This window comes from Vanacampus margaritifer, chromosome 18 (genome assembly GCF_051991255.1).
Source record: "Vanacampus margaritifer isolate UIUO_Vmar chromosome 18, RoL_Vmar_1.0, whole genome shotgun sequence".
NCBI lineage: Eukaryota > Metazoa > Chordata > Actinopteri > Syngnathiformes > Syngnathidae > Vanacampus > Vanacampus margaritifer.
This window is the reverse complement of record NC_135449.1, coordinates 2,042,917-2,068,419: the sequence shown is the minus strand read 5'-3', so window position 1 is coordinate 2,068,419 and position 25,503 is coordinate 2,042,917. Positions and strand designations below refer to the sequence as shown.

General features: G+C 40.3%; 1 protein-coding gene across 2 annotated transcripts in view; it reads right to left on the bottom strand.

The window, feature by feature from the left end:
- The window catches only part of dock1 (dedicator of cytokinesis 1), a 104,606-nt gene that overhangs the window by 77,833 nt on the left and 1,270 nt on the right, over positions 1–25,503 (bottom strand). Inside the window, exons 2-23 of one of the 2 annotated variants that reach the window (XM_077551166.1) lie at positions 18,031–18,114; positions 17,672–17,712; positions 17,517–17,572; positions 16,338–16,434; positions 16,121–16,269; positions 15,522–15,657; positions 15,248–15,405; positions 15,085–15,166; positions 14,327–14,462; positions 14,054–14,126; positions 12,160–12,239; positions 11,106–11,231; positions 10,898–11,022; positions 7,441–7,539; positions 7,295–7,367; positions 5,077–5,180; positions 4,624–4,807; positions 2,642–2,739; positions 1,681–1,770; positions 1,484–1,584; positions 1,287–1,415; positions 198–306 (exon numbers count right to left, since the gene is read on the bottom strand). In XM_077551166.1, coding sequence (XP_077407292.1) covers positions 198–306; positions 1,287–1,415; positions 1,484–1,584; positions 1,681–1,770; positions 2,642–2,739; positions 4,624–4,807; positions 5,077–5,180; positions 7,295–7,367; positions 7,441–7,539; positions 10,898–11,022; positions 11,106–11,231; positions 12,160–12,239; positions 14,054–14,126; positions 14,327–14,462; positions 15,085–15,166; positions 15,248–15,405; positions 15,522–15,657; positions 16,121–16,269; positions 16,338–16,434; positions 17,517–17,572; positions 17,672–17,712; positions 18,031–18,114 — 2,330 coding nt within the window. The remainder of the gene's footprint in view (positions 1–197; positions 307–1,286; positions 1,416–1,483; positions 1,585–1,680; positions 1,771–2,641; positions 2,740–4,623; positions 4,808–5,076; positions 5,181–7,294; positions 7,368–7,440; positions 7,540–10,897; positions 11,023–11,105; positions 11,232–12,159; positions 12,240–14,053; positions 14,127–14,326; positions 14,463–15,084; positions 15,167–15,247; positions 15,406–15,521; positions 15,658–16,120; positions 16,270–16,337; positions 16,435–17,516; positions 17,573–17,671; positions 17,713–18,030; positions 18,115–25,503) is intronic. The other variant, XM_077551167.1, reaches the window with a different exon arrangement.

Sequence of the window (25,503 nt, the reverse complement as noted above, 5' to 3'; positions counted from 1 at the left end):
CGTCTTTGGCACTCCTCCATTGGATTTTACTAAACGTTATTTAACGTTTTTGGCAGTCAAAGAGTTAAGACCACATAGAAAAGAAAGTAGAAGAAGAAAGTGTGACTGAGGATGAAGAAAAACACGGTGTAACGAGCTGAAGGAATCCAAACGCTGCATTTCAATGGATTCCTGCATGTCAACTCTCCCGCCCGTACCTTCACCATGCCCGTACTCTCCGAGTTGCTGTTCATCATGTGGTTGAAGGAAGTGAAGAGGTGCCTCAGAGACTCCATGAAGTCGGCCTCTCCTTTGTTCTCATAAAGCCTGCCAGGGTTAGCACAGCTAACAGTTAGCTGAGTTTTTCTTTTTCTTTTTTGTCTTATATTTTGTGTTATTTCCTAATATTTGTTGGAATCATTTGGTATTTTTCTATTCACTGTACAGATTCAAACAGTTATGTTTGTTTTTCCTGTTAAATATTTCAGTATTTTTGTAGACTAGATTTGTATTATTTTCAAAATATTGTGTTCTTTTCATTATACTTTATACTATACTTTTAACATTTGTCTGTTTTTTTTTAAATATATTTAAGAAGTTTATCTAATGCTTGCATCGTTGTATCACATTTTTTTGTCTCATATTTTGTTATTCCCTAATATTTGTTGGAATCATTTGGTATTTTTCTATTTACTGTACAGATTCAGTTTGTTTTTCCTGTTAAATATTTCAGTATTTTTGTAGACTAGATTTGTATTATTTTCACAATATTGTGTTATTTTCTAATATTTTCATTATACTTATTTATTTTTATAAAATTTGTAACATTTTTGTCAGTTTTTTTAATATATATTTGAGAAGTTTATCTAATGCTTGTATCGTTGTATCGCATTTTTTTTGTCTCATATTTTGTTATTCCCTAATATTTGTTGGAATAATTTGGTATTTTTCTATTTACTGTAAAGATAAAAAAATAATAATGTTTGTGTTTTTCCTGTTGTAATGTGTATTTTCCATTTAAGATTTAAGTTAGTTTTTTTACAAATATATTGTTTTATAATATTTTTGTTGTAGATGTATTTTATTTATTTATTTACTTATTTTACCCCAAAAAATTGCCTTATTTTTGGAAGATTTCATCTAATTTTTGTTTATTAATTTATGCAGTTTTTTTAATTTGAGCATTTTGTTCCCTTCTACATTCCACCAGAAAATACCTTGCAAACGACATTCTAACATCCCGTACACTCCATTATGGTCAATGTAATGAAAGGAGAGCCCTCATCCTGGTTACGGTTATCACGTACTGATTGAAGAGGACCCGCGAGCGCACGATGAACTTGAAAATGTACTCCAGGCCCTTCATGGCCTTCAGCAGCTGCTCCGTCAGCTTCTCGGCATTGTCCACGTAGTTCTTCAGAACCTTGGTCAGCTTCCTGCCCAAACGCACGCAGCGCGTCATGGAGGGAGGGGGCTCGTTCACTCGTGATGATGACCAACTCACGTGTAGGCTAAGGTGGCGCTAAAATGCTTGCGGATGTACGTCTCCAGGACCGGGTTGAAGTGCTGGAATTTGCGATCGGCGATGAGGCCGATAATAAACACCTGAGCAAAGAAGAAGAAGAAGAAGAAAAAAAATGTTTTCGAAATTGTTAAGTGTAATGTTCATACCCATCTAGTGGCTAAAATTTGCTCACTCACCAAAGCGTCAAAGACCAGCGTGTCAAACGTGTCGCTGTCCGAGTTCTCCATCATGATGTTGAAGAGGGCGTCCAGCGTATCTTGCAGGAACTGGAAAGGACACAACACAGTGCGTCACAATGTGCCTGCACTCGAAATTTGAAAATATCATTCGAAACCCTAATGCTGGCTTGAAACCCCAACCAATGTTTGAAACCCTAACACATGCTTCTAGCATTTGTTCCTTCACACTTTCGCGACTCGCATCCGATAACGAAAAAACAAAGGCAACTTTCTTTGCTTCTTTTTGTTTTTTTTGACTGCGAATCCGTCTGGTGACATAAACATGATGAATCGCGTCAGGGCTCGGCGTGTTTATCTGTCATACGGATGCAGACGAGTGAGATGCATCAGCCAGCCGTGCTGAAATGTTTACTAATACGGAACGCGCCAGCAAACACACACACACACGCAGAAGGTGCTAATAATCATCTGTCTGCACAGACGCACACGTTTTTCGGTGAGACTTAAATAACAATTACTCCTCCAAAAAATGTCCCTATTCGCACCTGACTATATTTTTGTGCTTCATCTGTAACACTAATTCGAAAACCTTGTATTCGTTTAAAAACCCTCAAATAGGGAGGAAAGCCCAACTAAGTTGAAACCATGCTTTGAAGACCTAAAACTAGCCTAAAATATTCTTTTGAAACCCTGAGGCTTGATTTTACCCCAACTTTAAAAAAAAATGTATTTGAAAGCTGAACCCTGGCTTCAAACCCTACTTAGAAACCCCCACCCTGTCTTTTAACCTGGAAATACAAATGAATGCCTCCAATCGCGTCGATGTCGTGCTAACATGTCGCTGCTAGTAATTCCACCCCTGCAACATTTAAATGAAATGTTAATACCCCTTTTTCACATTCCATAGCTAATAACTGGCTTCCTTGCCCTTATTAGGCATTTACTGCACAGTCCTGACCTTGACCACCTCGCCGCCCTCCACCTTCATGAGCTGCCGGAGGTTCTGCTGCAGCAGGCTGGTGTTGGAGCGCCACTTCAGCAAGCCCAGTAGGTCCACTGGGAAAACAAACCGATAAAAAAACGATTACCCAATAGCACGCGTTGGCGGTGTCATCGTCTGGAGGCCTTGGGGGGGAAGAGGGGGGGGGGCACGATGCCATTGGCCGGATGGAGCCCATCCACGTGAACACAAACTCTACTTCAAACTGAGTTACACGTACTTATTAGGATTCCCTGCTGTAGTCACACACGGGTTTTTATGCTTTGTGGTTCCCGTTTCATATTTAAAATGATGGTAGGTCAGGCAGCAAGAAGGTAGGAAGGGAAGGAGTTGAGAGAAGGTTGGTAGGGATTGCAAGCAGGTAGATAGAATAAGTAACAGGGTAGGTAGGTAGATGTATAGTTGAGGTCAAATGGAATACCAAATGATTCTATCATAAAGGCTGATACTTAAATGGCCTAAAAAGTATATATAGTGATGAAATCTTCGCAGTCATTAAAGTCAACAAAGGCTCTCGAACAAAAGAAGAAGAAGAAAAAAAAAAAAAGAACTCGGGCACAAAAAGGTGACAGTGTCGCAGCGCAACTGAGATAGAAAATGCTCCACATTAACATGTGAATATTTACTTAACCACACGGGTTCATTTTTGAATGAGCACACAACACGCAAAGAGCTTCAAAGGCCACGACCTTCATTTTTAAACATGCTCTATAAAAAAATTTTAAAAACACTTATGTTCATGCTTTATGGTTATGTACTCCGGTTATGTATTTCTGGACTAAAGTCTTAGAAAAACTTTCCGCTATTTTGGACTGTAGGATACCTTTATCTCCAAACTTGTGTGACCTAACAACAACTGACTTACCACATAAACAATTTCAATCTACACTTGTAGCCCTTACTATCGCTAAAAAAACAATTCTTGTTAACTGGAAAAATAAACAAACTCTGAATATCGACCAATGGTCTAACCTCCTCATAAATCACATTTTAATGGAAAAAATATCTGCCTCAAATAAAAACCAAATATCAAAATTTATAGAAACATGGTCTACGTATATAGAATTTTTTAACCTAATTCCGGTTACTTAATTCTGTCTGTTAGCGAGAGCCACTACATCGTGATAACTTACATTGATGTTTCTGCATTTGGCAATTTATTATTATATTATATTATTAGTATGGGATTTTTTTTAATGGGCTTTAAGTGAACTGATGAATACACACACACTCGCACGCATGCACGCACACACACACGCACATACAAAAAAAAATTATATATATATATATATATATATATATATATGTGTGTATATGTATATATATTTAAAAAAAATTTAATAATAATAATATAAAAAAAAATGTACTATTTTTTTTTAATTTATTTGTTTTTTTAAAAAAAGGAGAGCAATGATGATGTGAAATCGAATGAACAATACTGAGCTCTCCTGGAAAAAAAAAGAAAAAATTTTTTTATTTAAAAAATAATAAAAAAATTAAAAAATTAAAAAATTAAAATTAAAATAAAAAAAAATACAAAATACAAAATAAATAAATAAATATATATATATATATATATATATATATATGTTAAAAAAAGGAGAGCAATGATGATGACACGTCAAATCGGTAAAATTACCGAATGAACAATACTGAGCTCTCCAGAAAAAAAAAGAAAAAAATAACATGCTCTATTGTTTGTAATGGGGCGGGAATACAAGGAATATTTTAAAAAGTGGTTTAATAAGCTCTTTGTGGTAAAAGCCTGGAGAATGGGTACAACTATTTGGAAGAAGAAGAAGAAAAAAAAAAGATCTACAGTATATCGTGGATTTTCATCTGGTACATATTCATTTTTAATCAATGTGATTTTTTTTAGAGTAGAAAAGTAGGACTAAGTTGACTCCGATCCACACACGAGGATTTGTAACGATGCTCACCATTCTGTGTGAGCTTGGTGGAGCAGACTAAGGTGGCGATCTGGAAGGAGTCCTTGCTGACGGTGCAGTTTCCCAGGTTGTGGGTGCCCTTGCCCGTGCTGGAGTAGCCCTTCTCCTCCAGTTCCAGTTTGGTGGCGGGCAGGTTCAAGTACAAGGAAGAATCCTCCAGACGCTTGGCTTCAGCCTGACAGTTTGTCCACAAGGAAATTCACTCAATTTCTCCAAGTCTGCCACTTAAGGATGTCCTTTAAGCATCCTTTCACACACCCAAAATAACGGGGAATTGCACCGTTACGCTTTTTTGTGGCCACAGTCAAACAAAAGGCGGATCTCAATTCAATTTGACTGCCGTCAATACAATTCATAGGGATTATTTATAGCGTCTTGCGACAAAATATCCTCCCTAAGTGCTTTTTTTTTTTAGGGTGGGAGGGTCGTGGTTTGCTCTTGTACCTTGTACACAGTGAGATCATGCTCGCCGTCCCTCAGGGTGGTCCCGTCGTACCTCATCAGCTTCACAAAAGACAAGGCGAAGATCTTCTCCGATTTGTCTTTCGCTGCGGGGGGAAGGAAAAACAGAACACGAAAGCCGGGGAGAGGTCTTCAGCTTTGGTGCATTTTTTTTTTTCAGATTCAGAAAACTTTTCATGGGGAAAATATTTGAAGACATTAACGACATCATTATAACTTGAAATACAATTAAAATCAAGTAGCACGTTGTACTCATATTAAATCGTCATCATTAAACTTTTCCTCAGCGGTACAAAAATACAAACAAAACACACACAAAAAAAAATATTTTTTTGGGGGTGTAACTACAATAAAAGATAAACATTTTACAAGGGGAAAAAAGTTTTATTTGGTGGAAAACGTAACTATATATATTTTTTCAGGATGAACATTCAAAAGACATTTTGTATTTTATATGTATATGTACATTTTATAGACAAAATAGTATCTTGGAGTAGAAAATGTTGAGATTTAAATTTAGATTTTATAATTTTAGGATTTGATCTTTCTTTTCAAGAAAAATAAGTCTTATTTTTCTATAAGAAAAAATATTTTACAAACTTACAAGAATTAAGTAGATTTTTTTGTGGGGAATAAAAGGTTTTTTTTTTATAGGAAAATAGATCATGTTTTTTGGAGATGTAAATCTTCCTAGAATAAAGTAGCATTTTTTTTTGTGGACAAAATGTGTTTAAATAAAATATGTTAAATATTAAATAAAAAATCTAAACTCTTTTCCTTGGGGGAAAAAATACCACTTATATTTATTATTATGCATATATACATATACATATAAAAATATTTTGTAATATATGTGGAGGAAAAACACTGCACACTTACAAGAATTAAGTGATTCATTTTTTTCTTTCTTTCGAGAAAAGTTTGTCATTTTTTTCTGGAAAAAGAAACGTTTGAAGAAAACAGTCCTCACAAATGCGCCTGTGCGGATATCGCAGCAGATCTGCCGGCATGTCGCGTGACGACGGCTCGATCGCTTGACACTGCGTAAACACGCAGGGGACTTACGAGCAACCTGTAAGCGAGTGTTGAGGTCGCGGCCGCATCCATCATCGCCGCCGATCAACAAGCGCAGATTTACGCGAGGGGCAGGCCTGATTCATCGCCGGTGCGGCGCGTTTTCTATCCGCATAAATTCAGGCTGTATCGTTTGCCCCCCAGCAGTGAATAATTGCCGGGCTGGTTGCCAGTGGAGAAAAGGCAATATGCATAGCATCCAGCTGAGGGAAGTGTGAGGGAAAGGAGTTCATTTCAGGCTACATTTCCTTTTGTGGACCAATCAAAGTTACATTTGTGTGCTGCCTTTTGACTTGAAGTCGGCCTGTCACTTTAGATTTATGTTTACTTTGCCGCGCTGCATATTTTAAAGCTCCTAGCGGCATAAATATGAAGGTGTATTCGGGCAAGGGGAAAAAAAATATGACAATTACGTCGCCCTTGAACAAGATACTGTGAGGTTGTATTGAGAACTTCTGGGAAAAGAGAAAAGTCGTACTTTAAGAAACATGCATACGGTGTTCCATTGCTATGATTTAGCGGATTTTTTTTGGTGCAATTTTGCGAAGGTTTGAACATTTGAAAGTGTTTAAACGAAAGAAATCGGAGAAGATGTAAATGCCTCGATGAGAAGAGTGTATAAACTGTGTGGTGTCGGGTTCTAGAGCATTAAAACATTTATAATAAATGTAAAACATAAAGCTAACTACTTTGCGGATTTCATTTATTGCCGGTATTTTTTTAGAACCCAAACGCAGCGGAAACTGGGGTTGAGGGAACACTGTATATAGTTTTTAAAGTTCAATTATTATGTAGGCAAAAAGTTTTCTTTGAGAATAAAAAAAAAAAGTCAAAAATGCAAAAATTGCTAAATTATTTCTGTTGCATAGAAAAAAATCTTACCAATTTTTTCTCTCTCCTCCTTTTTTTTTTAGCAGAAAGAGAAAACGCAACCAAATTAATCAATTTGATTGATTTCATTACAAAAAAAAAAAAAAAGCCAGAGAACACGGTGCCTGCATTCAGGTCATCAGATGGCTTCTCATTGTGATACTGTCTTTAGGAAGAATTTATAGGACTGTATCTAATCTGCCAGGTGAGGAAAAAAAGAGAAAAGCAGAGAAGACGGCCGACTTGCCGTACTCACAGTCCTGCGACGAGCGGTGGCGAAAGGTGAAGCGCAAGTGGCTCCGATTAACGTCTTCTATGGGAATCGCCACCTTGAGTGAGCGCAATGAAACATTTAGCAAAAACTTCTTCGTGTACTTGTGAAGGGAGGCATGAAGGGAATACCTTAATGGTTTCAAACCACCGCGGCTGCTTGACTTGGTAGTAGATGACCGACTTGTACTCACTGATCCCGTCATCTCCGGCACCAGGAAAAATAACATTCTGCAAGATAAGGATGAGCAAAAAGACCATTCTTAAAATAGTTTTATTAATGAATGAGCACATTTGAATTCACTTTGGAAGGAGGGCGGGGAAATTTAACAGCCTGAATTGACAGGCAGCATATGGACAATATGGTTAGAGCGCCTCGTTGTCAGCCACGAGTGTGTTTCCCATTTTAATTTCTTAATAGTTATACTCGACAATGTTTGAATCCTTGAAATTTGGCAGGGTTGATAATAACTAGGGGTGTTAAAGATTAGATCGCTCTTATTATGAAAGGAAAAATGCACTGAGCCGTCATCGTCTTACAAATGCAATTATGCCATCTAGTGGCAGAAAAATGACCTCAACACAAATCAATATCACACAGTATAGCTTTAAAATTTTAACTCAATTTTATGAATTATGAAATTATCAATAACTAAAAGATGCAGCCATATTTCTATTATTTTAACATTTTTTCCACTTTTATGTTAACAAGAGTCTGAAAACCAAGCGGAATTTTTTTTCATATGTATATTATACATTTAGAACAGATTTAAAATTTTTAAAAAGTCATGCGATTAATTCCGCTTAAAAACTTTAATCGCCTGACACCACTATTAATAATAACACTCTTCTCTGTGATGTGTCAAATTTAAAATGAATGTTTATTTTCCCCTTACATGGGTTTTAAGTGTAATTGGGAAATTTACCGTAGCGCACCTGATGATCTCTCACGGAACACTATTGTGCACACTGGTTGGGACTGAGCCATAATGGTCATAAATAGCTATGGGTAAGTTGTGTTGCCAGTGGATCAGAACCGGATACAACTTGGTGCTGATCTCTCTGCAGTTGAGTAAATAACCACCCCATCCCCACCCCGCATCGCCCCCGGGCCACACATCATCAAAGTTGCTGCGCTTTTGTCACTCAATTTTATTCACACTTAGTTAATAAAATGTGCTCCCCCTGCGGGTTGCCGGTCTTTGAATGTCCCCGTGCTTAAGCACCTGCGCCTGCAAACCTCCCAGAAGCCTCGCGGTTTGCTGCAGAAATGAGAAATTAATTATTGAAGGTGGTCAGCGTGCATATGGAAAGTAACCCGCGCACCGACGAGGCAAGGGGGGCCGACAGCGGACGGCTTTGTTTCCTTGCGATCCTGCCAAGAGTTTTCGCACGATGCCAGCTGACTCGCCGGCGCTGAGCTACGCCGACGCTAATGGCTTCTGACAAGCGGCAATTATGAGGAATAACAGGGCCCCCCCAGTTTACTTCCACGGGGCCAGATGAAGGCGACTCGGGTGGGGGGGGCGCACACAACTCACTTTAAAAGGAAAAAGGAGTGTAGCCACAGGTGAAGAAAAGGAACAGGCGCGGTAAATACGTCAGGATGATGAGGCGTGGCTCGCCTGCATCGCAAAACCTTCTGGCAACAAAAGGACGAAGACGGAAAACTAAAATCCAGAGGTGGCGAGATCAATGGAGGATGAAGGAGGCAGCATGTTAACAAACTTACCTTCAAAATTCAAGAGGTGCGGTAAGATGTCAAACATGCAATAAAGGAAAAGGAAATCCAGCAGAGAGCGACTTAATTATCTCTTTGACTGCCAGACGTTTTCAGAAAAGGGATGATGCCGTGGGTGCCAGCCGATTTAAGCATTTTGACTGATCTTTCAAGGTCCACAGAAAATTATGTGTTTGGACTATGGAAACACACATACTACCAAATGAAAGATTGGACTCTCATCTTTCATCAGAAAAAAAAAGTTTGTTTCTACCTTATTCCGTTCTTCAGTAATCAACAATAGAAAATGGTTGAAACAAAATACGGAGAAATCAAGCTTTTTGTGAAACGATATTATTTCATGCACTCTAGTGAATTTGACACTTTTTTTTCCATGAATGATGCCACTAACTACTAACCCGATCTGCTTGATACTTTCAGCACAGCTGGCCAAGGCTTTCCTCCACCCGTTTCCAAAAAACAAAACAAAACAAAAAAAATCATAGTTAACGTCTTTTAACGTTTTTGGCAGCCCTCATTTGGATTTTACTAAACGTTATTAAACGTTTTTGGTGTTTGGACTATGGAAACACACATACTACCAAATGAAAGATTGATTGGACTCTCATCTTTCATCAGAAAAAAAAAGTTTGTTTCTACCTTATTCCGTTTTTCAGTAATCAACAATAGAAAATGGTTAGTTTCACCTCTGTTTTGAAACAAACGTTTTTTAACGTCTTTGGCACTCCTCCATAGGATTTTACTAAACGTTATTTACCGTTTTTGGCAGTCAAAGAGTTAAAGACCAAGTAACGACAGTCAGATGTGATTTCTGCCAGCTTGGTTTGAAGATTTTGCAATGAAATCATCAATTCACTCATTTTTGCCTTCAAGGAAAGCAATGCTGTGACTAGCATGCACGGCGGTCCTAGCGCCCTCTACTGGCCCGCTGCCACTAGGCATCGTCTCCATGCTCCTTGTGAGTGCTTTCATTTTTGTATTTGGCTCCTTGTCCTGTTTTATTGCACGAGTTGGAAGTTCCACAATTATTTGAAATATCTGTCAAATGAAGTCGATGATGTTGCACAGACAACCGTCCTCCCACTCTGCGCCGTAACAGCTCCCGCGCTCCCGATTAGCCGACGGCCTGCGCAGTACAAGGGGTGTCGTCCAGGCAAGGGTCGGCAATAATTAAACATCCGGCGCAAAGAAGAAGAAGAAAAAAAAAAAAGAGCGGCCACTGGCTGGAGTCTCTAGAGGGCGCTAAAGCTTAATTAGGACACGAGACACTGACGGTCTGGCAGATGATTAAAAACTATTTTGTGCGTGTATGCAAATTTGGGATGCAGCAACGAGTCCAAAAGGAGCTCAAAGTCTTTGGGGAGCGGAAACGGCTACGATGTTCGCCATATAAAACAATACATGTAAATAGATTTGCCTCATTCGTAGAGAAGAAACCTTTCCTTTTATTACACTACGGGTATAAATATATATCATCACATCTTATTCCCGCAGCTCTGAAATCACTACTTTTAAGCAAAGTTTTTTTTCAAAAATTGCACCATTCAAGTTGGTATTACAGCATATATTTTATTGCTATCATATAACCAGGGTTGGAAGAGTTACTTTAAAACTGTATTCAGATAGTTACAAAATTGAGTTAGGAATGAAATCCAATTACCCAATTATTAAAGTAACGTAACTTGATTACTTTGAATTACTCCAATATAAAAACTTACAGACGTGGGGCCAGACCCGTAGTATTTGTAAAAATAGATACTTTGAAAATTGACCATATTTGGACATGCAAAGTTCCTGCCTGACGACGACAAGACGCTTTGCTAACTTTAGCATCTTTGGTGTTTGTACCTCCAGCTTTTTGCCGTCCTCGTCGTACACGGACATGGTGACCTCCACATTTTTCGGGGTGGTCTTGCTCCCTTTGTCAAAGTCTCCCTGGACCAGGGTCAGGTAGATGTCATTCCGCACGTCACCTTTAGGAAAAGCAACAACAGATAATTGGGACAGACAGGAAGTGACATTGCGACATTTTGGAGGAAAAGATTTTTGCGCAAACCCGGCATGATGATTTCAGGGAAGCCCATCTTGCGAGCCACGGCCGTGGAGCGGTCCACCAGGTGAGGGAAATCCTTGCGGATCTGGTGGATGTCGCCGGGAAGCCGTTTGAGCGTGACCCACAGGCCTAGTGAGTAAAAAAATAAATAAAAAATGAATACAAACAAAAAAGCGGAGGTGTTTTTAGCTTTTTGTGCTTTCATCACTAAAAGGACGTGGGACGGTAAAACGAGTCAAGCGTGTATCGAAGGATCAACTCAATGAGCGTGTTTTCTTTTTTTTTCCCCATCCCAAACTGCCTCAACCTTCTCTTTTTATCGGATTTGGAGAGGCCTCATGCTGTTACAGGACGAGCTGGAAGCTTTCTGATCGCTCACCACGCCGAGTGCTCCGTTTATCCAGGGAGGGTTTTAGAGCTGCTGACAGAACCAGGAGACACCTTTGCATGTTCTTCCTTTCTGCACGGATGTGTCAAATCCGTGATTATATCTTAGCAGACGAGTCGTACGTCTTAATTAGCGGAGGAATTCTGCTACCATGGAAACGGGGAGGGGAGGGGGGGTTATTTTAGGAACAAGGAGCGTGTCAGTGCTTGACGAAGAATAATGTTGCGTTTGAGCAGGATAAATGATTTCATCATTTCAGGCTGAAAACCTCTGACTTCATAAAGACTGTAGCAACTTGACCTCACGTTTTTTTTTTTTTTTTTAACTGCATTACTAGCTTGCCAAGTTGTGAGCTTTTGCTTGGTTCATTTTTTTTTTTCTTTTTTTTTGTCACCAAAATGCAGAGCTGCAGTCAGTCGAACGGAGGGCGATCGATGATATCTCAAAATATCCACAATCATCTTATGCTCATTTCCTTTTCCTTTGTGGTCATCGGTTTCTTCTTTGACAATCGAGCCATGTTTTTGCGGTTCGATAAAAATGATTTCCACATTAATGCAGAAAGCTGCAATTTGGGGTACAAAAGGCCTTTTGCGTGAGCTCCACTCCACAATGTTGTTCATGTGCCTCCATTTTGACACTTCAAACACAATCCTCAAGCGTTCGTACCTTGGCCCTTGTGGTTAACCTCTTTAGCCGTGATGACTTTGTTGATGACTGTCTGCAGGAAGTCGCTCTCGCCGGCCACCCTGAGTGGGGGGGGGGGGAGAAAAACAAAAGGGGGGCTGAGCGATGACCGACAACGCACGACGCCACTCGTTAGCCGTGAAGCAGAAATGAGAGTTTGGGAAATGGCGCCCAGTTGGCGTCAGTCGGTCTTCACAGATGGGAACTTCCTGGGCTATCTAAAAAAATAATAATAACATGCTCATCATGTACTCGTCATTTGGCGTCGTGTTTTAGCAGCAGATGTGATGGCGATGCTGAGAGAAACAAGTGTGATGGTGACGGGAAAGTGCGGGAGGTCGCCGCCGCAATGTCAGACAAACTAAATGTGCTCATTCGAGGATTTGTTTTTTTTAGCAGTTACGAGGGCTGTGCCATCAATCGAAATTCAATTACAATTTCAATTATTACACTCCAAAATGACAAAATTGGCATCATCGTGAACGAAAATAAAAGATTATTAATACTAATTTGGAGTTGTTTAAATGTATATATTTGTATGTTTTTTATTTTTAAATTAAACAAATTTAATAAATCTTGTTTGGTCCAAAAGAAACTTGCATAATTATAGTGTTTCAAAAAAATTCATTTGTTTGAATATTTTTTAAAAAATAATTAATAATAATAATAATAAAAAAATAATAATAATGATATTGGATCAATTTTCATTTTCGAGCCTGATATCAATTCATAAAACCACCTCCATTATTTTAATATCTTATTTCCCCATAAATTCTTAAGAAAATTGAATTCAATTTAAATTAAATTCCCAAAATTAAATTTTTTTTTGGAGTTTTTATCATGTACTTGTTACATAAGAAGAATTGATGTTCCATAATTAATCAATATCGGATTGAATTGAAGTGAATGGAATCAGAATTTTTTTTTTAAATCGAATCAAACTGAAATCGTGTCAATCGAAATTGAATCGATTGAGGAAATTAGAATCGGTACCCTCCCCAAGTTTAAACGTTTTGTACCCCAAAAAAAAACCCGAATGATTGTCCTAATTTTCTGAAAAACTTCTCAGTGTACTTGGGTGGTCCACTCAAGTAATAATATGGTGTGGCCAAACTGGCTTCTAAATAAGGAATTTAATCTCAATTTGATTAATTGCACTTAATTTGATTTTATAGTTTTACTCTATGTAAATACATCAAATGTATTTACTTATTTCTACTGTATTTTACTTACTAAAAATATCATGGAATAAATAAGTACTGTATTTTTTTTTTTTACTCTATAAGACTATAGTCGCATATTTTTTTCCGTAAATGTATTTACCAAAACCAACAACAATAGAGGTCGGACTGGGACCAAAATCCCCCGAGCTCTAATTTTATAAGTTCGCAGAAGCAGCCAAACTATGACAAAAACTGCGACTAATTATCCCCCAAAATACGCTAAGTTGAATACAGAGCTCGGTCAAAGAATGAATTAAAGCAAGTCAAGTTACCGCTGCAGAAAAACAGATTTTTCCCGATGCTTTGTCTGTTCAACACATAACGCACCTGCTTGTAAATGGGCCGTAATGAGCATCATTTATGCGGACGGATGAAATCCCGGGTCACCTGTTGGCCCCGCTGAAGCGTTTGCAATTATGCGGAAAACGCCGTTAAGCAAAAGGTTACTCCGCCTGTCTGCGAGAGTGGCAGCCCGCTAATGAGATTGCCTTAATTGAGTCAGAGGACGGCGGGGGGGGGGGGGTGTGTGGGGGGGGCCTAGGGCGCAACGCACGCCTCTTAAGGTCCACGCTAATCAGGTGTCGAGGACCGGAGGGGGGGGGAAAACGAATTGGAACGCGGCCGGCCGCAGAAAGATGCTGTTGTGCACTTACGGCTGGAACGGGATAAAGTGCTGCTTGTCCTCGTCGTCCATTTTGCCCGTGATGATGTCACTGACGTCCATGACTGCCGGGGCGGGGGGGACAAGGAGAGCATTATTGCAACGTTGGACACGAAATGGCCTCAAGAGTGGCTCAAACTGGCAAATTACGTTCATTTCACGCATACGGGAGCCTTCATTAGAATTACAAGAATCCCGTCGAGGAAACTTCATTAGAGCAACTTTGAATTTTTTTATGTTTTTAACGCTTATTTGCGAGCCTCGCCTGCCACGCCGAAGGGTCTCCTCAGGCCCGACGTCAGCTTCTTGGTGTTGTTGTCACGCAGCTCCATGCGGCCCACTCGCACGATCTGACACACAAAGCTGATCTTCTCGCGCTTCAGGTCTTCGCTGCCCAAATCCTGGAAATGTCAAGCAATAAAATAAGATCACCGTTGCCACCCAGAAGAGCAAAAATACTGAAGTAAACACAACTTGATTGACAGCTAGTGAACAATTCTTTAAGTTCAAGTTTACGATTTATTTCTACCTACTGGCATATATTCTTTATCCTCTGCGAAAAACAACAAATATTACTACAGTTATCTACCATGTAGGCCTGTTTTATAGGATGGGGCGGACATACCAGTATCAGCACAATGTCCACTGAATTGAAGCCAAAAAATAAAATAAAAAAATTCTGTTTATGTTATTACTACGACGGTGAATTAGGGCCACGTATAGTTAATTCTCTATTCTTTTTTTTTTTTAAGTGGGGGAAATATTCAGAGAAAACTGCAAGAATTTTTTTTTTTTTAATTTCTCATATGTTTCTAAGTTGTTTTCTCGCAAATCTGCCACTTTATAAAGTGGCAAATTTGCCAGAGTTTTGTTCTTGGCTATTGCCCCCACGCTCTAAAAAATATATATTTATATAATGCCGTCGTACATTACTGCATGATTTCATAATGTCAAATATTGAAAAATAAAAATAAAAAATGGTGGGGGTTTGGGAGGTGTGTAAATGTTGATGATGCAACTCACAGTAAAGACGGCCCGCAGGTTGTGCAGCTGGTCGATGTCCTTCACCAGACCCGAGCTGGACCACTTCACCAGGTAGTTCTCGCTGCCCCCAAAGAAAAAAAAAGAAAAATAAATGACCAGCCCACGACTGGCTGACACGGCGGGTCCTCCTGGAGGGCCGGACCTGATGAACTTGGACTCCAGCGGGTCGTAGAGCGACATGAGAACCTCGGCGTCCTCTCCGATCTTGCACACGACGTTCTTCAGCGTGACAAAGAGGGCGAACGCCGGCGTGGAGGCAAACTTGGCTTGCCGGCTCAAGTCCAGGTTTTGCTTCTGCGACTTGGAGGAAAGGACAAGAAAGACTTTGAAGAGGGTTTTCCATCTCAAGTGAGGTTTTCTCATTCGACGTAGCGTTCCAAATGAGGGTTTGGGAAGTCCGTTTTTTTTTTTTTCACCTTCTCCTCTTGGATGCGATCCTCGATTTGCTTGGAGGCCGTTTCGTGCGCTCGAAACAGGTTGATGGTGCTTGTGAGCTCCGGGTCCAGAATGTTTCCATCCTTGTCCCGAACCACCAGGTCAAGATCCAAATACCTGGAAGAAGAAGAAAAAAAATTGAAAAAAAAAAATGCATTTGGCAATTTATTATTATATTATATTATTAGTATGGGATTATTTTTTTAATGGGCTTTAGGTGAACTGATGAATACACACGCACGCACGCACATGCTCACCCACATTCAAAAAAAAAAAAATATATATATATATATATATATATATATATGTGTGTGTATATGTATATACAGTATATTAAAAAAAAAAGAGAAAAAAAAACATTTTTTTATTTTTTTTTTATTATTTTTTTTTTTTTTTAAAGGAGAATGAACAATACTGAGAATGAACAATACTGAGCTCTCCTAATTTTTATTTAAAAAAAAAAAAAAAAAAGAAGAAGAAAAAAAAAAAAAGAAGAAGAAAAAAAAAAAGCTCCATCTATCTTCTACCAGCTGAAATCTTGCGCCTTCATTTTTGGAAAAGACGACAAGCAAATCCTCACTTGTTCCCGTAGTCAATCTTGGACGTGACTTTCTGTTTGAGCTCGGCGAGTTCGTCCTGCGGCAGCGTGCCCGACAGGATTTGGGAACGCCACTCGATCAGGTCGTAGATCATGTCCCGGACCGAGTTGAACATCTCGCGTTTGTCTCCCTGCAATCCCCCCCCAAAAACGCGTGTCAACGCAGCCGTGAAATTGGCAAAGGAACGTCGGCACTCACCACATACAAGTCCCGCCATATCGCCGCCCACTCCCGCAGCGTTGTGGTGACTTCCTGCACCAGCGGCAGCTCGGTGGGAACGACCGTCTCCTTTTGCCTGGGACCGATAAAGTATAAATAAGATGCTTTACTCACAAATCAAAACAAAACGGCGTCGGAACGGCGGCTCGTATCTTGAAAAATCGGCTGATACGAGCTCTTTTAAAAACGATTTCTCGCCACTTCGTTTAAACGCATTTTAACATAAAGGCAAATATTTTCAAACAAAAAAAAATAAATCCGATTTTTCTGTTTAAAGTTAAACAAATACTAGAAGACAAAATATTGCAAAAATAAATAAAATTGTCCACCTGCAATTCATATCTTTAATGGTGCATTAAGTGACCAATAAATAATTCTTTGCATTGATTTTTTTCAATTAATGAGTCGATTAATCGAATAGCGGAATTTTATTTTGTCAAATAATATTGCTTCTTGGTTAGTGTTTGTTACTTTTTTTTTCTTTTTTTTGAGCTCTGCCAAGAAAAAGAAGAAAAAAAAAAGTTACTATTGAATAGTTTTAGAATCGACTAATCTATTGATTAATCGACTAATCCGATACATTTTAATTTTGCATTAAAGAGTATAACAACAACAACAACAAAAAAAACGATTACTGTTTATTAACCAGTGATTGATGTTTACTTTGTATAAGTGATTTAAAAAAAAGGGGGGGAGTGTTGCCGGTTCGATCATTGGTTTCCAAAATAAACATTTCTTGTTTGGATTAAACACAGAAGATAATCAGTCTTCTTTCATGAAGGACTACAGAAATCTGTGAAAATTTTGTGTTGATATGCTGAAATCAGAGGATTTGTAAAAACGACTCGATTATTAAAATAGTTGTCGATTAATGTGATCATCGATGATTGTCGATTAATCGATTCATTTTGACGGCTCTACTTGTGGTGTCGTGGTACGAAGCGAAATTGCAAATGACGGTTGAATTCTATCGCTCCAAATCGGCGAACTGCAAACGATAGTTGTCCATCTTTGCACATTTTCACCAAACGTCTTCAAACATGTCAAGCGTCTTTCCAAGCAAATCTCTGAATTCCTCTCAAAGGTCTTCCCTCTCGCAGCCCGGCAGGAAAGTGGCATTATTGTGGAATCCCAGCAGCACGCGGTCCGAGTACTGACCCGCTGCCCTCGACCGTGGCCTCCTTCAGGTGGACGTAGCAGGCGGGAAAGACGCCCTGCCGGAGCGGAAACGCCGGCGGTCAGGCGGGTCAATGCAAAAACACGGTCGGGTCGACAACTGGGTCGCAACTTGACTGTGTTAACCCTGCGCTCACCTTGCGGGATTTCCTCCTCAGCCGATGCCCTCGGTACCAGTCTAGAAAATAAAAGAGAGAGAGAGAAGATATGCTGATATATATACGTTTTTTTCCCGCAAATTTCCCACTTTATAAATATGCAAATTTGTGAGTTTTTTTTTTAAGTGGCAAATTTGCCCCCCCCCCCCCCCGCCCCCCTCAAAAAAAGGATATATACGTGGCCCTGACAAATTAGGTTTCAAGTTGTTTTCAATTTGTGTGTCAAATGAATCTTGCAGGCTTGCCGGCAGTGGCGCCAAAAGCAATCGCAAGCTTTTATTGGCAGGCCTCAATGACTCGGTCTCGGCCCCGAACACCACGACAACGCCGACGCTTACGTTCGTGCGTCTCCAATATGTGCACGGTGTCGCCGATCTGCAGGGACAGCTCCTCGTCTCCGCGGGCATCGTAGTTGTAGATTGCTGGAAAAAGACCAGAGGGGGATTCTTTAGGAGGAGGGGCGAGCAGGCGCCTGTTTACGACGTCCGCCCACGCCTGCTCGCTTAGCGCTGACGACGCCAAGGCCCGGCGCCGCTGATGGTGTCACGATCAACAGGCGGCAGAAAGACCAAAACACTGGAGGCGGTGTGGAAGGAAACACGATTCCTTCTTGGTTTCAGGCCACTTTAATAGCGTCCAATCAAAATCTGCTCAGCGCAACGTGCTTAAAACAAGAGCCGACACAAAAACAAACAGAAACAAGCGACCCGACGGGGTTCGTGCACTCGTTAAGTGTGGCAGAAAGTGAACAATTCTTCACATGATACGTACTCATTATGAGCATACATTCTTTATCCTCTGCGAAGAATGACAACTATTCACAAATAGTAAACTGATGGCGTTGTGCTTAGGTTTAAAAGAATAACCTAACCAAGGCGTCGACATCAAACTGCTATTTTCCTAAAGGTCAACCAGATCATCATGTGGCACATTTGGATTCTCCTCGTGTGTCAGGTTTTGCCACCGCTAAATCCGCGCCGGTGCTTTTGTGAGCCCGCAAACAAGCCGACGAGGCCCAGAGAAGTCACCAGAGTCGCGTGAACAAAAGGCCGGCGCCACCCGCAGGAAACGCGCGCCCTTTGTTTCGGGTACACAAAAAGGCGGCGGCGTGGGGGCGAGGGCCGCAAAACAAACACAAAAAAAACTGGAAGGCGGTTTTGTGATTTGACAGCCGGGCGCGCGCGACGGTGCCGTCGCTGAAGGCAGGAAATGCCGGCGTGTTGGTTTGGAAGCGGCCAACTCGCTCGGGCCGAACGTTACACAATCCACAAGCATCGCGAACGACGAAGATAAACACACTGGCACAACTTTTTAATTACCAAACTCTTACGCCTTCTCTCTGTGCCATGCGTGCACTCGCAGCTGACCATCCAGCGCTCTAAAGCAGCCCACGGCAAGTCCAAACCCTGCTCGACACTCTGGCTGTTAAATGAGACTTGAACTTTTTCAGTCTTTCGTAGCTGACAACGAGGCGCTCTAAAGCATCCCGCCCGCGCCAGCAGACTATTCGAAGGGAATTACCATGAAAACTGAAAAAAAATGCTCTCGGCAGAAGAGTGCTTCAACTTCACAGTTCGGGCTGTGCAAGGAATCGGAATTCAATTACAATTAATAGACTCCACAATTACAAAATCGGAAAAATCGGAAACAAACTAATTTTGAGTCGTTTAAATGTATATATTTGCCCCTTTTTTAATTTTAAAATAACTCATTCAATCCATCTGATTTGGTCCAAAAAGAACTTACATAATTATAGTGTTTTAAATCATTGTATTTTTCTTAATATTTGTAAATGTTTAAACATGTTTGTTTGAATTAGAGCAGGGTTTAAAAAAAAATTGAACAATTGATATCGAATCTGTTTTCCTTTTTGAGCCTGATATCGATAATCATAAAACAATGAATGGATTATTTTAATATTTCTTATTCCCCATAAATTCATAAGAAAATAGAATTTTAAAGGCCTTTTTTTTTTTGTTGCTTGCTTGCTGATGTCAATGTTTGTGGAACACTTAAGTGATTATAACGTGTTACTTTCATTAATAAACTAAAATCATTTAACCAGCTGCGGCTTCCACAAAATTTTATTTGGAATTTGTTTGTGGAGATTTTAATCATTGATTTTAAAACAAAGAATTGCTGTTCCATAATTAATCAATATCGATTGCATTGAAGCGGATCGAATCGGGAAAAATCGAAATCGAATCGATTGAGGAAATTTGAATCGATACCCAGCCCTAGTTTGAATAATCGTGATTTCAATTATTACCAAAATAAATCGCGATTATAACTTTTTTTTTTCCCATAATCGAGCAGCTCTATTCGCAGTCTTTCCATATTTGAAGCCGTTATCTTGCGCAATGCATATTCTTGACTTGAACCCTCGAGTATGGCACATGCTAATGATTTTCCAAACATGGGCAACAAATGTGCACCCGTTGCCAAGATGGCCGAATGGGTCATTAGCAGACGTCAAACATGAGGACCTGGCAGAGGGTCATCAGATCGCAGGCCGGGGTTCGACGACACCCACCCCACCAATTATCCAAACGGCTCAATTATAAGACGCGCTAATCCATGCGGCGGCCCGATAACGCGGCCATTAAGCGCGCACTGATGAAGCAGCTGCAGCGCCGTCGATGGCGCCGCGAGCGGCTCAGCTGGCCGCGTTTGTTTCCGTCGAGTCAGCGAGTCGGTCGGGGGGATCCCAAACAAAGTTCTCTCGAGGAGCTGAGTCGGGAGGATGTGGGCCGCCCTCGATTTGGAATCAACTCCTTTTGTTTGTGAGTTTTGCTTGGAGCAGACTAGAGATGGACCGATATGGGTTTTTTTTTTCAGGACCGATACCGATGCCGATTATTAGTAGTCAAGGAGGCCAAAAAACGATATTTAAAGCCGATATTCATTTTCAGTAAAAAGAGTAAAAAAAATGTTTTTGCAAATGCCAATCTTGACTTTGCTATATCTTAAAACATTTATGCTTATTGAACAATTTTTCAAAAATGTAGAAAATTTAATTTTAATTTAAATATATATATATATATTTTTTTTTAAACGTTTAGGGAGCTCCCAAGGTTATCCTAAAGAAGTAAAGACCATAGCAGTTTTTTCCTAAATAAATAAAAACTGATACCGATATTGGTCAAAATCTCCAATATCGGCGTCAATAATCGACCCGATCTATTCTTCGAGCATACCATAGAAAACCAAACAAATGTTTTACGGATGCTTTGAGTTTGATGGAGGAGATGACATCATTGAGTAAAACACGTAGGGCGGAGTCGGGGGGGGGGGGGGGGGGTTAATATTTACAAAGCTGTCAATGCCGTTTAAGAGCGTTTCGGCCTCGGCTTGAGATCTGTGGTTGATTTCAAGTGCGTTTGTTTCGGAATGAGTGAGTCACAGTCAAAGAGTTGCAAAGGGGAGACTATTTAAAGCTCTCGGGTTTGCGCTGCAAGATGCGCAAAGGAAGTTCAAGCAGGAGTCTGCATTTAAAAAAAAATAAATAAATAAAAAAGAGCACCTTTTGTCAAACGTCTTCAAGGGGCCGTCGTTTATAATCGGCTCAAGGGGGGCGGGGGGGACTTCCTGTTGACAGCGGCCTTGAGCTCCGGACGGAAAGTGCTCGTTAAGCCCCGTCAGGAAACCACCCCAAAGTCATTTGCTTTATATTCTTGTATGTGCAGCGAACCCGTTCACATGTCAGACATCATAAAACCATCAGGGTGCGAGTTGCCTCGTACCTGCCGATTCGATTCATATCACGATTCGATACCGATTAATCCCGATACGAACCTATAAATTGATTATTGCGATTTTTCTTCTTTTTTTTTTTACTCAAATTTAGAAAATACTAATCAGTAAACTTGTACACTGTAAGATTTGTATGAAAATGGATTTATTGATCTGAAAATTCCGGTTGCAGTTTCATGTTTGAGCAGCACTGAGATCAAATATTAAGGCTTAATGTTCAATTAATAGAACATATTTCCATGCTTAATGTGTGAATCCTAAACCTAAGGAAGACGTTTGGTTGAATATTCCCATTAAAAAAAAAAAAAATGATGTTTAAAATTCGATTCGGCCGCATATCGAATCGATTCGAGAATCGCGCGCTGTGATATCGCGATATATTGCCGAATCGATTTTTTCTTTTCTGTAATTTTACCGATTTGACATGTCATCATCATCATTGCTCTTTCTTTTTTCTATTTTTTTTGCATGTGTGTGATTATGTGTGTGTGCGTGTGAGTGCGTGTGTATTCATTAGTTCACCTAAAAACCTATTAAAAAAAAATCCCGTAGCGTTCACCGAAAGCGAACACTTGCAGCCGGCGTCGTGAGGCCGTCAGGAGACCCGAGGAAGCCGATTTTTTCTAACACCCCAAGTATACCACCAGAATTGTTTCCCCAGTGATCCAAATAGATGCAACTCTTGTGTTCATTGCAATCCCAGCTATTTAACGTAGCAAAATCCTTTTTGGAATATTCACCGCTGAGCACCGGTTCGAAAGCGAGGTGACGGATGTTCGCCATGTTGCACTTTTTTCTAAAAACCGCCTCCGGATTTGAGCGCCGCCCGCCCCAAGCCCTCGTCTGGTATTTAGCCGGGCACGAGTGCACGCATTAATACGCCAAATGGCCTTTTCGTCAAAATGGCAGCCGCGCCGAAAAGTGACGGCGGGGGCAATTTCCCGCCGGCTGTGACTGACACCTCCATTAGGAATCCCAGAATAAAAAGGGCGGGACGAAGAAAAAAACACGGGACAAGCGCAACAATAGCAAGGAGTTCACGCGATGTTGACGTTGTTTACGACCCCAATTGGTGGCGCGATGCTGAGCCGCTTGATTTAGGAAATAAATATGAGGCGAGGCGAGCCGCTTTCAAAGACCTTAGGGGGACTTTAAGAACAAGCGCTTGACGGACGGTCTTGAAGTGCAGCACTTGTGAGATTAGCACTTGGTGGACTGAAGACGATGGCGCGTCCCGGGTCCGAGACCCCGTTGGCTGCGAGCGACACTTCAAACGGTGCTGCTTGCGAGCACTTAACACCAAAAAAGTTTGGAGTTGACCTTTTGGCAAACTTGCTGTCTTTAATTATTTTCACTGGCAGTTTTCTGAAAGTTGCTCAAACCAGCAACACTGATGATAGTTTGAAAGATTTTTTTACCCAATTTTTTTTTTTTTTTTTTTTTTAACTGACTGCCAAGCGTTTTCAGAAAAGGGATGCCGTGGGTGCCAGCCGATTTAAGCATTTTGACTGATCTTTCAAGGTCCACAGAAAATTTTGTGTTTGGACTATGGAAACACAAATACTACTAAATGAAAGTTATAAAGTGATACTTTTAGCACAGCTAAAATGCCCCCCCCCCCCTAAAAAAAAAAACATAGTTAACGTCTTTTAACGTTTTTGGCAGCCCTCATTTGGATTTGACCAAACGTTATTAAACGTTTTTGGCAGTCAAAGAGTTAAGCACTGCACGCTTGTGCGCGTCCAACATTTTCCGCACTCGGGAGCCAATGCGAGCTGCTGTTGGCGGCTTGCCGATGTTTGCGAACGGAACAAAACCCAGCGAGAATGTCCCGAATAAACCAAATTCAGTCACAGAAAAAAAAAAATGAAGAAAAATGTCACATCCATTTCAATTAGGGATGCACGATAATGCTATTTTCAACCGATACCGATAAACCGGTCATTTAGAACGTGCCGATGTCGATAACCGATAATACAAATCAACTTTCAAGTCTTTCAATAAGTCTAACATGTTAAATACATTGTGTTAAGCTGAATTTTATTGATATCTCTGCTTCAAAGACAACCAGGAACTCATTTTGACTTTGCCACGTAAAAAAAAAAAAAAATGCAACAAAAAACTGCGATGTTTTGAGGAGAAACAATAAAGAAAGCGCACACTGGCCATCGTCTTCTGCGAACACGAGCTCGCGCGCATTATGACATCACAAATATGCCACACAACCATAGCAAGGGGGGGGGGGGCACAACTTGAACCACAAAAACAATCTATTATTATCGGCGGATTTTTTTATTCTCTGTTTGACGTCAAATTGGTCGATAATTGCCGATAATGATCGATGACCGATATTATCCTGCATCCCTGATTTCAATATCAATTTTATCCTGATTAACTAAAAAAAAATAGATATATCAGGTTGATCTCCCCTTTAACTACCTAAAATCCTGTTGACAAATCATCAATGAGAATTTTGTTGCAGAATTCTGCTAACAAACAAAGCAAAAGCTCATGTTTTGCCACAACGTATTTCACAGAATCGGCTTCATCAAAAGCAAGGAATTTGATATCATAATATATAAGAACTCAAATGAAAATGTCAGGCTATACTGGGGGCGGAAAATCCCGCTTTCACGCAACCGGCCGCCTAACAGAAGTTGACAGTCGGGCGGCTCTGCCGGATTACCGTCAGCGAGGCCCGATTCAACGACGTCATGACGCCGGTGGACGTCGCTGAACTGAGTTTCACACCATTGGACCATCTGTCAAGCCATTACGGGGGGGGCACGGCGGGGGCACCTCGGCAGACAATGCCGGGGGCTGTTTGGATCAATACCGGCAGGGGAGCGGAGGGGGTCGCGTTACACGCCGTCGCGCAGGTTCCTCCGCATCTTCTGCAGCGTTTGTCCAAACGTGCTAGCCAGTCTCGAGTGAGCCCAAAGTCACGCCACTTTTACACCGGGAAGAGAACGATTATCGGTACCGATATTTGGCATTTTGACAAATATCGGTACCGATTATCTGCCTTTTTCCTAACATGATGGCCGATTAAGATGGTTTCTCACTTGAGCGGTGAATGCTTGCGAACGTCGCGAAATTGAGGGGTTTCATCGGGATTTGCAAGACGTTCACAGACAGTTTTGGATTTTCGCAAAACCATTTCAAACATAATTTTTTTTAAAAATGATACTGAAACTAAGAACTCCCTTCACTTTTTTTTTTAAATAAAATAAAGAAATTATGTTGAATTTTTTGGAAACTTTGACTCTGAAAGCGCCCTGCAATCTTTGTTAGAATTTTTTTTTTTTAAAAGCTGTTAATACTTTGTTTGTTTAAGATGAAAAGGATAATCACATTTTTAAAATTCTGACAAATCAAATTTACTCTTTTACTGTAAATGAATATCGGCTTGAAATATCGCTTATCGGTCTCCTCGACTTCTAAAAATCTGCAACTTTTCCACATTCGTACAGCACTAAAATGTGCCATTATTATTTGGACCCTGATGATGTAATGATAAAAAAAAAATGGCCGGTGAGACGCGTGAGAAGCAGGTCAAAACTCCTGATTTAAAACACATGGTTCAAATTTGAGTGGTAAGGAAGGTTTTAATTGCTAGCATATTTGGAATCCGTTTACACCCAAGATTGTTTGCCTTGCGTGAAGGGAGACTCGCTGACCAAAAAAAAAAAAAAAAAAAAGATGACGAAATATCGGTGGGATGCGTCACTGGCTGTGCAAGATGAGCGCCGTCTCGGGTTGTCGGTCCCGCAGACAACCGCGAGCAACAATCGGAAACAATAATCTCATCGGTCAACAGCAACCAACATTGACTCAGATCTGCCAACTTAGAGAAATTCACTTCCAGAACAATTTGTGTTCTTGCAGTATAACAAAATAATACTCTAACTTAAAATGAAGACTTCAATGTTTATGTTATAAAATGTAAAAAAAATTGATACATAAAGTGGAGGCTGACACAAGTGACACTTTTCATCACCAAGATACGAATATAAAAGCAGTTGAAATGCTAAACTATATTAAAAGTTGATTATCGT